At 26.3% G+C, this 10,996-nt stretch overlaps 1 protein-coding gene across 14 annotated transcripts in view; it reads left to right on the forward strand.

Moving 5' to 3' along the window:
- Window positions 1–7,514, forward strand: part of LOC107446425 (ralA-binding protein 1-A) — a 56,351-nt gene extending 48,837 nt beyond the window's left edge. For 8 of the 14 annotated variants that reach the window (XM_016061063.4, XM_016061058.3, XM_016061062.3 and 5 more), the window contains exons 13-15: window positions 655–715; window positions 1,749–1,814; window positions 4,798–7,514. In XM_016061063.4, the coding sequence (XP_015916549.1) occupies window positions 655–715; window positions 1,749–1,814; window positions 4,798–4,929 (259 nt within the window). In that variant the 3' untranslated portion in view covers window positions 4,930–7,514. The remainder of the gene's footprint in view (window positions 1–654; window positions 716–1,748; window positions 1,815–4,797) is intronic. The other 6 variants (XM_071187792.1, XM_071187789.1, XM_071187790.1 and 3 more) reach the window with 1 other exon arrangement.
- The last annotated feature ends 3,482 nt before the right edge of the window (window positions 7,515–10,996 follow it).

Raw genomic sequence — 10,996 nt, forward strand, 5'->3', positions numbered from 1 at the left:
AGAGAGTCTTGAAATGAAAAAACCATTACTTAAAATGAAAAAAACAACAGTCATTACACAATTTTTTTCTAAAAAACCAAAGACAGAATAATAAAAATACCTTATACCTTGTATTACCTTATTTCGTAATTATATCCAATTTTTGTTTTTTATAGCCATTTATTTTTTATTTAGTAAAACCAATTGTTATTGTAAGAAAAGACAAATAATGTGAAATTTGTCACAAAAAATATTAATATTATAGTCATGTCCCATCTAGGACCTTGTCTGGTGTAAACCGGCTTATTTCGATTAGAGATTTCTGACAAACAAATTTGTTTTTATTTTCCTTCTTCATAAAGTTTTAGCTGTATAATCTGCTAACGTTTTAATTATAGGAAAAACATGAATTATTAAAATTATTGGTTATTACATAAACTTCAGTTTATATTTGTACTAGTTCATTGTTGTGATGTGATTACAATTATTATTACCTATTTTTACTTTAATTGGAAAAGTATCACCTTTTAGTCACCATTTCTGAGAAATTAATCATCTTTCTCATATTTTTTAAAGTTTTCATTTGCTTCCCACTCATTTATGAAAATTTGCTACATTTATATTCATATTTTATTTGATTTTGATTGTTTGTTTGAAAAGAAATATTGTTGTTAGGTTCAAGAAATACTCATTTGACTCAGCAGAAAATAGTTCTTTGGATGACAGCAGTTCTTCTGTATCCTTTCAACTTAATTAAAATTTCATTGAAATGTTACACTGACAGGTAAATTCTTAGGTTGGTGAATTTCAGTACAGTTATTAGGAAATTGTAAGAGTTATGTTCTGAACATACACCAATTGTAAGTACATTTTAAACGTAAACCACTACTCAGTATAACTGTTTTAATTTACCTATCTTTGTTGGTGAGTTGACTCATATAGGTAAATAAAAAATCACAGTAATTAAAAATGTTTTGTGTTCATATATGTTCATCTTGATTTTTATAAATTTTTATTGTATTTAATTTTTTTTAATAATCTTTATTAGCCTTAAAAAAAGTAATGGAACATTTTTACTATTTTTCTACAACTAAATAATGTTTGCTGGAATGATTAAACTGCTTGATGATAAAGTAGGAATTATAAAAATTTTAAATAGAGAGGTCACAGAACCAGGAATATTATTAATATGGAAAAATAATGGATAAATCAGGGAATTTTATTCAAGTGCCATAAGAGGGAAGGAGAAGGCTTCTTTAAACTTGTTTTTTTAAAGCTCTTTCACCAAGGAACATAAAAAGCCATAGTTAAGGTGCCTTACACTGAAAGCAAAGCTATAATTTTTAACTATATATGCCATCTTGCCATGAGGAATTATCTGGACTACACAATGGACAAATAGTTTAAAAGTTATTAAACTTTTTTTTAAAAAAAATTGCCATTTTGGCAACATTTTCCGACCTAAATTAAAAATATCGAAATCAATACCTACTTCTCATTCTTGCAATTTTTTTTATCCTGGCTAAAGATAGGCAAAACTTGACCTAACAGTCATGAGTAACTGTTGCAAATTCATAGCAGTTATGAAAATAGCATATTATTATGCATTTTCTGTCTCATTATTCATGCCACGACAGAGCTTTAAAAAAATAGGCTTAGAAGTTGAATCACCTATATATATANTGTGTGTGTGTGTGTGTGTGTGTGTGTATACACACACACATTGCTTTTTAATGTTTGCAATTTGTTAGAATCTTAACTTTATAAAGTGTGATACTGAAGAAGATTTGCCTGAAATACTTAAAGATCTAATGATGGATAACAAAGAAATGAAGGTAAAAAGTAATCTAATTTTATTCTTGACTTTCATGAGAAAAATTAATATGCAGTGTCCATGGTCAGTCTTAAAAGTAAATGTGTACCTGCAATGTGAAAGGAGCATTTCAAGTCTATAATTTCACAGGAAAAAAAATTATATTTCAGAATTACTATGAATATTGTGATAAAAACTTTCAAAACCTGTATTATTTATTATAATATAACATATGACTATAATATGTAAGTTTAATCCTTTTTTTATAAAGGTAATAATTCTGAAAATGTAACATTTTTGTTGTTTTATACAGGGTTCCCAGGATTATTGGGCCAGAATTTAAGGGGAGGCAGGGGACATTATAAGGATTCAGAATCACGTAGCAACCCATGGTCGTTAAGGGCGCGGGAAAATAGTATAGCTGGTAGAAGAAACCAAGAGACACGAGACAGAGATTATCTGAAATATTTATTGGTCAAAGATATTATGTGTGCTGTGGTTGATGATAAAGTTGCCTATGCATGGCTAAGATATGCTAATTACTGAGACTTGTACCATGGAATGTTTTTAGAATAATTGCAATATTATGGATAAATTAAATAATCTATAATGTAACTATTTAAATTGATATTTATTTAAACCTAATAAAATTATAATATTTGTAGCACAAAAAGAATAGCTGAAGAAATTTGATATGTATACATACTTTTGTTTCATATGTATCCAGTTGATAAAGTTACAGTGATAGAAGTTTCAACTTCAACTTACTATATGTTCATGATATATTTTTAAACCATATACATCAATTTCATCACTTTTGGACCAAAAATGTCTAAATTCCTCCATACAATTTGAGCATCACGTAAAGTTTTCTCTTTTAGTTATTTTTCAGATAGGCTCGATTAAGTCATAGTTTCTTCATTATAACTCTCAAACACATTATTTGCTACCATTTCAGCAATTTTAATACATATTTAAATCATTCTTTAACATATTTAAATCATTTAACATATTTAAATCATTCTTTTGAGTTTCAATATTCTTACCAATGTTTACAAAATCATCACCACTCATAATACTGTCTTCAGTCATCCAAATCAAATCCGTTAATTTGAAAATGGGAACATTAGAATTTGTGACTTCTATGACATCTGCAAGGCAGCTATGACATCCTTTCTGAAGCTTGCTTTAGTAGAACAGTTTAAAACAACTGAGAGTTTTGCTTTTTCCAGGTGGCAATTATCCACAAAGAAGCTTGTACTACATCTTTTTTTTTCCAGTTTTTTTTGGCCCACTTAAGATTGCAATAAAATGTTTTAGCATCCTCCCATTGCTTCATAGGAAATCTGGGAAAACCTTCTTAAAATTTAGCCTCCCATGATGCATAGAGGAAAAAGCATGAAAATATCTACTTATAATGCACCAGGTCCTATAAATTTGTTGTACTCGTAATTGATCATTTGTCAAGAGTCTAAATGAATGCTTGATTTATATAAACACCTCTATTAGTTTTCTGTTCTCTTTCTTTTTTACCAAACTGTGTTAAGAACTAGGGTCAGATTAAGAGAAAAAAGGAATTTTCAATGGGGAACAGGAATTGATAGTGCATAATGCACCATATCAAGTTGTGAGATCTCATAACCTGTGTCCTGCAGGTGACAAAAGATGTTACTGTCCAAAATATTTCACATGTGCAGTATCATTTTATCTCCATTATTTAAAGCTAAAAGAAAGTTAAATAACAAAATATAGTTAAATCAGAAAATTTGCATGCTTTGAAAAATGGTGGAAATATGCTTTTTTTTAACAAACAATTTTAAAATAGAAATATTGTTTGGAACAAGTGAACAAATTTCAACAATTGGCGTCCAGTTTAAAGGGATTGAAAATAATGTTTTAGGGCATAAATGACTGCCCATGTCTGGTTTCAGGAGTGTCTTCTTTCTTGAGAGGGTACATAATGGTTTATTCTTAAAAGATTCACAGGGAGTTAATAAATGTCTGTATTGATGTAAAGAGAGGTGTGCGTTTTTTATCATGAGGTTTCACTGTAATACATATGACTAAATAAGTTTTCTTTCAAATGTATCTGCTTACCCTCTAAAATTTGAAATTTCTAAGAATTTTTTCCCCAACTGACGTTGAACTGAAGCAAAAATGTTCAAAACAAATAAATTTTAATAAACTTAAAAATATGATCATTTGTATATCTAACCTTTTTATTTATCTATTTAAATTAATTATATGCAGTGTTGAATAAAATCCTTTTCATTTTAATTTGTTAGATAGTTTTTACTGAACTTTTGTTATTACTACTTAAAATATACCCTTTTGCATTATTTGTGCTGTAGTCAGGTAGTAGATATCTACAACAAATCTAATAATTGCATTAAAAACTAGATACAAAACTGTTTTTTTATCTTAGAACTTTAACAGGCTTCTCCTCAAATTTTAAAATAAATACATTTAAAGTAAGAACATATTTTTATTATTATTTTCTATGAAGCCGATAGCTTAACTTGGAATATCTTAAACACATGGATTAAATTAATGTCTGCTATTTTAAAAATAAGTATATATGTTTTTAATGTTAAATTTAAATAAAACTATACTGGTATTGGTATTTTTCTAATTATTGTATGTTAGTATTATTCATCAATATTTGAAAATAAATATTTTTTTATTTGATAAACTTAATAATCTGTACTTAAATTTTTAAAAAGTATAACTTAGGCAACTTTATGTTTACAGTTAAACTGTACAAAGGTCAACTGTGTAAAGATCAACTGTACACCTATGATCTCTCTACAACGCTCTAATGTAGCTGTACAAAATATTCAGTTTAAAAGTTATTTGAGAAAGTCTCTTTTTGTCATTATACAGTTTATGATTGCTTAAATATGAATTTCCTCTTTGTTATTTTTGTCTCTGAAATCATTTTCATTCAAAGTATTTGTATTTTCTTTTTATTAAAATGTTAATTCTTTCTTTTCCTTTTCTTTCAGGAAAAAAATAATGAAATTTTGAAAAAAATCCAGCATGAACGGGAGTTGATACTAAATGCTAAAGTTCAAATGAAATTGTTGATGCAGAGCAGAATCTTTAATAACAGTACCCAAGAAGAGCTTTTAATTTAACTCCTACCCTTTCTTTCTGTTTTATTCATTTCATGTTCACACATATTTGCTATGTATATGTAATACAATGAATTCTCGCTACTACGATATCCAGTACAGCAATAACTCCCTTTATTGCGATAATGTTTCGTGGTCCGGATGAACTTTAATATGAATTAATGTCATGCTCCTCCCAATATTATGATATTCTCTGAAGCAATAAACTCCTGTGAAAAAATTTTTACCCATACTTCAAACTTATTTTCTTGATTTATTATTGGTTTGCAAATAATGTAAAAAGTCTTATCTTATCATCTTTTGCCATTTTTTCCCCATCTTTTCTGACAAGAGAAGACTCACTGCTGACCACCCCAAAAGCTTCCATTCTTAGAATTGCCTCCTTTATCTCTTACGAAGTCACAGATGTAACATTCCTATCTAATTTCATTTCATTCATGTTAAAAGCTGATCATGAGTCACAAATGACCACAAGCATCACATTAACACCTGAAGGAAAAAAATTTTCTGTAGAGGGTGGGTGAGCAGCATTCACAAACAAAAATCTTTTTCGTGCTTTGTACTTTTTTATACTTTGTTGGTTGACTTGACAGTAAAAAAAAAAAATCAATAAACAAACAAAAAGATCAGATTATTTTCAATAAAAACGGTTTTCAGGTATGTTTATGATCAAATTTTCTGAATTTATTTCAATTGTTTTTAATATTTAACCATAATTAACACTGCAAATTAATTTTTTATGTAATATATAAATACATTTATAGTTAGTAAATATGTAACATTAAAATTTAAAAAAAATCTTATTGTGTCCCCAAATCATGTAAGCCCTTGATATAACAATATATCCCTCTACAATAATATATTTATTTAGTCCCCAAAATATTGTTGTGGTGAGGTTTTACTGTATTTATGAATAAGGGTGCCCTTTATTTCTTTACTTTAAATTTTTATAATGTGTACCCTTTTTTTTATACTAGAATATCAAAAAAGAGAATTTATAATTATTCAACTAGTAGATTTTGATTCCTGTAAAGAAATTGGACAGTTCATTTGTCAAATAGCTATTTGGATTGTGATCAATATGCTATTTTTATTATCTTTTATACCAAGTTGATAGGAAGAATTTTATAGTATCCTTTTTCTATTGACTAATGTTCTTTTTCTTTCTTTCAATGGGTCTCCACAGATGAATCAAATTCAATTATTTTTTTAGTACCTAGCATATTACCTAGTTATTACCCAAAATGAAAATTTCTCTTTTTTTTACTCTTAAAAAAACTTAAGAGAAGACTCTTAAAATATCAGTTTTTGGAATTAAATCAACTCAATTGTTCTAACCTTCCATTGAAAATTAGCAAAAATTTTAAGGTTAAATAGCTTTTAAAGTTATGAACTCAAATTAGCTTTTAACTAAAAGGTTGCTTTTTAGCTATGATTAGTATAACTAATGTTGCGATACATTTACCAAAACTAATTAAAGATGTATTTGATTAATCAATAAATAATACAATATAATAGAGATGTAAAAATAGCATAATTGTAAAAAAATTTTAAAATATAATTGGAAATCACTTGAAAAATATCATATAGTAAAACTATTATTTCCTGTAAAATATTCTGTGACTTTTATTTTATTCCATAACTATTAAAATGAACTATTATTTTTTATAAAACTTCTGTTCAAATATTATAATACATTACTTTATAAAACATCATTTCAAATATTTTTATCATAGTAGCATTTTTTAAAACAATAAATGTTCTTTATAAATTAAACCATTTTTCAAAATTCTGATTTGTAGCATTTATAATTTTTAAAAACCTTCAAATAACATTATTAATTTCTTAAATTAAAATGTGTTACTCTTACATGTGCAATTTAAATTTCTCACATTATATAACAAGTTTTACCCAAACATGAAAAGTTTTAAATTTTTGAAATATTATAAACTGCCCAATTTGAAGAAATTTTTTACATATTCCTCAGTATAGGCATAAAATCTTATAATGTACAAAAAATAATCTTTTGGGGTAAGTGATGGTCGATAAGTCTATTCTGTTTGCATGCCTATCAAAAAATTAATTTGTACAAAATCAATTTTTTATATACCTTCATTCTAAGTACAAGGAGCGTTCAATTGCAAAAACCACCGGCAAATGCTTGTTTTCTAGAGATTTTTGGTCTTGTTAAAACCCTAATTACTTTTTGGTTTTAGCATTAAGCAAATTCTGTCTTGAAATTTGCAAACAAATTTAATTCATGCAGTTTGAGGGGACTTCAAAAATGATCCAATTCTGCTTTGTACTGAAAGTAATGTAATTATTTTGTTGGTTCATTTTTCAACATTTGCATGTGCCTACAATAAGATAGTTGTTCGTAATAACAAATTTTCTTTATCTGTGGTTCTTGTTATAACAAGCTTTTATTGTGTATTTACATGTACATGATTTTTCTCTGAGAAAGTTAGTTCTTATGTATGTTTGTTTTGTATTTAATTTCTTTAAATATGTACTATATATTCTAGAAAACAGATTTAAATTTGTATGTGATGATGTGCCTTATCATAAAATATTTTTTGCAATTTGTAGGGATTGCATGTTTTTACTTTTTGACATTTCCTAATGATTTCTCATTAGTTTTTATGTAAATACCTTTATTTATTAGGAGATTTTTTTCCCTTTAAGTTATTAAAGAATCAAAATAAAATTTATAGAAAAATCATTTAAGTTTTGTGCTTTCAATTTTTAGTAAAGCTCTTTAAAATTTCTAGATTTAGCAAACTTCAGTTTTTCATTTTTCACAAATGTTTTTGCTTAAGGCCCTTTCTATGCTGGAGGACAACTCAAATCGAAGAAACTATGGATGGGAGGAAGAGGCGTGGATAAGGGGAGGGAGATAAACTAAGGGACCAGGGATTTCCGGGTTACATTTTTTGGCAAAACTCAATATTTAAAGTGTGCACCAAAAGTTGATTACGCATTTATACTTATTACTTTTTCACTATTTTTTGTGTATAAAACGGAGGTAGTTTGATTCCTTGTTACTCCTCTTATTTATTTTATTATTTTTACACCATTCATATTTCGTCATCATTCCAAATATTGGTAATATCAAATAAAATTTAAAATAATGTATGACACTGTTTTTTATTCCTTCATATTGGGAATGCTTTAAAACATTTACTCTGCTCTAGAAAAAGATTTATATTATAAATATTAATAGTCTAGCTAATAACAATTTTGTATAAATTGTTTTGAGGCTTTCAATCTTCTTTCTGCGAATCCCCAACAGTAAATAAATATTACTGCCTCGATATCATTTTGAATTTTCTTTCACTCACGTAACTATGTAATATAGCGTGTATATAGTCATTACATCTCCGAATATTTCCGACCATATTTTACTTAAGAATTAAAGTGCGCAAGGGTTTTACTAAACGGGGGACAATTAACTTGCATTTAATGGTGATCCTAAAGGTATATTTAAAGGGTTATTTTATATTTCTGATGCTATTGAAAAATGTGAAAACTGTATTTTTCATGAATCTTAATGTCTTTTCCTACATTCTCTTGGAGTTTCAAAAAGATTTTTTTTTTCAAATAAGTAAATTTTTTCTTATTTAATATATTGTTCATGTTTTGGTAAAGTAGAAAGCATAATTATATAGTTAGTGCAGAGTAGTTAGTTAGTATGTTAGTGTTCTTTTACATTGACTCACATTTTTCAGACTCTTTTCCACATTATCTACCTGTCAGTCTCTTTTTCTTTTTTCTTCTAGCTTATAAAAAGATATTTTTTACAAGGTCATCTATTGATATGACCAAGTCATTTCATCTGTTAGATTTTAATAAACTTCATTTTTTAACTTTAATTATGCAAAAAGAATAATTATCATAAATTTGATTAAAAAAGCATTCTTTGCATTAGGTTTTATATTCTAAAAAAATACAGCTGAAAAATTAAATTATAAACTTTCAAAAATTCAATGCGTCTTAATATATAAAAAATTTTTTATTCAAAAAAAAAAAAAAAACATTTACTTTAAAATAACACAGTATTTATTTAAGGATTAAAAGAAAATACAGCATAATGTGAAATTAATATTTTTACAATGTCTAAACAAAATAATCATAAAATCCAAATTTAAATAAAGTATAAAAGAGAAATGTAGCATAATTTCTTAAATGTGTGCTCCGTATATTTTATGAAGCAATAAGTAATAACAATACTATGGACTAGTTTTTTACATGTTATCAGTTATAAACCGTCATACTAGAAGTTTTTTTGTTAAAGCTATCTTTATCATTTGAATAATAAATTAGTGCTGCAATTCTAAGACAAGAATTTTGTTTTAAAATCTTTCAAACAGAACTACCGTATAGTTACCATTAAATTACAATTGACAAAAATCAAATAACAAACATTTTATCAAAGACCTCTGCAATTTTTAACAATCACAGGTGGTACTTTAGTAAATGAATAAAAGGTAGCATATACTTTCAAATGTAAACGTTAATAAGTTTACGAGCAAAATAAAAAAGCAAGTAAAAGAAAAAAAATCTATATTAAAAATATATATTATATCTAACTGGTTCGAGAGGTCCTAGCTAACAAAATTATATACTTACTCTAGTTTTTAAATTGGATTTTTCAAAAATACTTGTAACAGCGAATAAGAGGATGATATTTTGACATGAGAGTTATCTTAATTTTATTATCTGCTGGGTCTTAAAAAATAGTAGTGAAAAATATATTTTAATATATCATTTCAAAATTAAGTACAATTAATTTCCTTTAACTTTAAATTAATAATTTTGTAAACTTTTCTGCATTCAGGTATAGATACTTTTATTCTATAGATGGAAAAAAAAAACTGTTACGCGAGTCGCGCTTTTTATAACACATTGCTTCGTTTCATTAGGAAAAAGCCGAACATTTATGTGCTAAAACAAGTACACTATTGCGGTAGTCAACCTTAAAACCGAAAATTAAAAATTCTTTTTCAATATAATATTTTAAATTTTATTTTTATTACAAAAATTGTAACTCATCCTTTAATTCGCAACACAGGAGAAGTAAGAACCACTGATACTATGGCCTACATAGTTTTCAAATAAAACAAAATTCTTCGTACAAATCAAAGAATTTTTCATGACTTATTTTGCAACTATTTAAAAACCATTTTCGTTCAATGATTCCATGTCAACAACTACGTGTTTACTTAATTAAACAACTATCGTAGTTATGTAATTAATTCATTTACTCTTTTTGTTTGATTCATGTAATTTACAAAACTACTCTGTAGAGTTGTGTTAAAAAGTTTTTGATTTAAATACTTCACGAAGCAAAAGAATAAGTAAAACAGTTTATACAAATTAAAATATATCATAAAAACTAGATGAGAAAGAAACATTCAAGTAATTTTCTCTAACGAAATAATGCTTTATTAATACCCAAATACAGATCTCGGCAGTTTTCAGTTTATCTCTTTTATTAGCTATAATATTATCATTTTGATAATAATGTATTTTAAACTCTACGTATTCCATGCATACTTTTCCAAATAAAAATGTTTAGCGGGTAGTAAAAGGGTATCCTCTTTTCTTTATTATTTTATTCTCAGACTATTTGCAATGACGCGGAAGTAACACTCCTTCCTCCTAGTTGAGGGGAGAGTAAAACTGGTTCTTGATCCTGAAACCCCTTAGAATTGTTTCCAAACAAATGCCAAGAAGGCCTTTGGAGACCAGCCTCAATCAGAACCATGAGCTTGTAACTAAGGGAATAAAAATAATTATTTTAATGATTATCCATAGCAATTTTTTTAAAATTTTTTAATGCTTTTATAATATTATTTTTATAATATTAGTTTATTTTATTATTAATAATATTATTATTTATATTTATTTTATAATTATATATATAATTTTATTATTATTTTCAGTTTATTTTACATTATTATTTTTCTATATTATTATTTTTATTTTCGTCTCAATGCTTTAGCATGAAAATCATACTTATTAAAATAAATTTTTAAAATTTTTTTCTTCGCATTTCGTAAAAAAATTT

The sequence above is a fragment of the Parasteatoda tepidariorum genome, chromosome X1 (assembly GCF_043381705.1).
Source record: "Parasteatoda tepidariorum isolate YZ-2023 chromosome X1, CAS_Ptep_4.0, whole genome shotgun sequence".
Taxonomy (NCBI): domain Eukaryota; kingdom Metazoa; phylum Arthropoda; class Arachnida; order Araneae; family Theridiidae; genus Parasteatoda; species Parasteatoda tepidariorum.